Source organism: Vitis vinifera, chromosome 9, assembly GCF_030704535.1.
Source record: "Vitis vinifera cultivar Pinot Noir 40024 chromosome 9, ASM3070453v1".
NCBI lineage: Eukaryota > Viridiplantae > Streptophyta > Magnoliopsida > Vitales > Vitaceae > Vitis > Vitis vinifera.
Genome location: NC_081813.1, coordinates 7140044 through 7142283, shown reverse-complemented (window position 1 = coordinate 7142283; position 2240 = coordinate 7140044). Strand labels below are relative to the sequence as shown.

Below are 2240 nucleotides of genomic sequence, written 5' to 3'. Positions count from 1 at the left end.
AACAGGTTACTTTTAATTGAATAAAAAAAATCAAATATTTTAACATTTTCTATTCAACCAAAAAACAATTACCTTATTTTTTGTTACAACACAAAGATGGAGGAATTGGCATGACCGTGTAGACTAGATAGAAGGGACGACCTATTGGTCTACATAGAAATATAACCTACTTCCTATAGAGGAGAACCAACATGTGTCACCTTAGATGCATCAGTCATGGCTCCAACAGTTCATCAGCCAAAACATAGTTAGGCAAGGTCTTAAAGCTAAAACTTAAAAGAATCAGCTACAGCCTCGCCCCTAGAAGTTGCTTTTAAAATTACTGTTAAAATTTGGAAACTTTGAGGTATACCCCAAATTTTTTACATGATTTTTAAAATTTATTATCTTTTTAAAATAAATTTTTAAAATTAATATATATATATATATCTCGAAACTACACCCTAGCTTGTTCATTTTCACAAATAAAATTTTCTAAAAAAATTAAAGAAAAATAAAAAGCAAAAGAGGGAAAGTATATATGGTTATGAGCCAGTGATGCGCTTTGGGACCACAAAAGCTTGTGTAGTCTATAGTCCAACAGAGGGAACTGGTTTGAGCTTTGAGATATGGCAAAAGTGGCAGCCACAGCAAGTCATCTTCTTCCCAAACTCTGCTTTTCGTCACCCCATTACCTGCAACTAAATCCAAGGATAAAATTCCCAACGACGTCGTTTAGAGGATCTTCCCGTGTCCAAGCTTCCAACCCCGAACGAGAAGAACAAGATTCCAGCATGAACAACAATATCTCACCATCGTTCATCTCAGAGGTCAGATTTCACTTTCTGTGCTCCCAAAAATGGACGAGTCTTCAATGTTTGGTGTACATTTCCTGAACTTACCTATCTGGGTATTGCGGATTATGGATGAAATTTTCAATTTTGAGTGAATATTTGTTGAATTTTCAGGAGGATTTGAAGTATTTGGTGAAATTAGGAGGTGGGTCTGTTGTGGGTGCAGCTGTGATAAAGTACGGAAGCATAATCTTGCCGGAGATAACAAGACCCAACATCATACAGGCTCTGATTATGGTGTCGGCTCCGGTTGTTGTGGCTGTTTGGCTTTTGCTGAAGCAAAGTCGACAAGACTGAGGTAGGAATGTGTCTAGTGTATGGTATTCAATTGCAAATCCCACTGTGAAGAGGAAAGTAATGTGATCCTTCCTGCTCAATTGGGTTGTTCAAAATGAATATTCATGCAGCCAATCGTCTGCAAAGAGTTGAATTGAGCCTCCATTGAAAACTTAATGTAAATTTTCTTTCTCACAAATGATGAAATAGTGCTTTTATGGCCTCTTCGATTAGATTAATAACTTAAATAAGTGTTGGATCGTGAAGCCTGAATCAATTTTGTCGTGTTTGATGTGGAGGGTTTAGGGTCAAGCTATTAGATCAACTCTTAGATCAACTCCCGAGGTTGAAGGGGGCTACACTCATGGAGATTTATATATATATATATATATATATATATATATATATATATATGATTATCGATAAGTTTGTACTTATTATATATTTAACACTTTTATGTTAAGGGTTTTGATTTTTCTTTTAGAGTACAATCTCAAATTGAGAGGTTTTTTTAAAACTTCACCATTGTAAGGCTTCTTATTTGTTTTTATTAGTGAATTATTAAATGTTAGTGCACTCCTTAAACGTAGGAATCATATTAATTGTCAGGTTAAAAATCTTGTTTTTTTTTTTAATTTTTTACTTATGTGTGTGGTTTGATTAACATTAAATATATTTAATAAAATAATTTAATATTATCAAATGATTTTAATAAAATAACTTAATCATTTAGAGTTCCATGTGCTTCTAAAAACCCCTTCCACCCAAAGAATTGTTTATGAAAAAAATTCAAGCATTTAATAAAATTAAAAAGTTAAAAAATCACTTATAAGGCTTTCCGGATATTCTTACAAAAATACTTTTAGAGAAAATATTTACATAAAAAATAATTTTAATAGAAATATTGTTAAATACATTCCTAATATGATTTAAATATAATTTAATTTAAAATATTTTAAGTCATTAAACATTAAGTATTAAATTTTCCCAAATACCCTTTCAATTTTTAAATGGTTCAAAGATACTCCTTGATAGATCAAGTAACTTCTAAATCTCATACTCTACCAACTAATTAAAAGCATTTTTTTGTTACATTTTAAAAATAAAAAATACTATAATACTAAATTAGAG

At 31.2% G+C, this 2240-nt stretch overlaps 1 protein-coding gene across 1 annotated transcript; it reads left to right on the top strand.

The window, feature by feature from the left end:
- Positions 1–533: 533 nt before the first annotated feature.
- Positions 534–1342, top strand: LOC100245821 (uncharacterized). Its single transcript, XM_002264981.5, has 2 exons — positions 534–809; positions 948–1342. Exons 1-2 carry the CDS (start codon positions 609–611, stop codon positions 1128–1130), a joined length of 384 nt encoding a protein of 127 aa, XP_002265017.3. The 5' UTR covers positions 534–608; the 3' UTR covers positions 1131–1342.
- Positions 1343–2240: the final 898 nt, after the last annotated feature.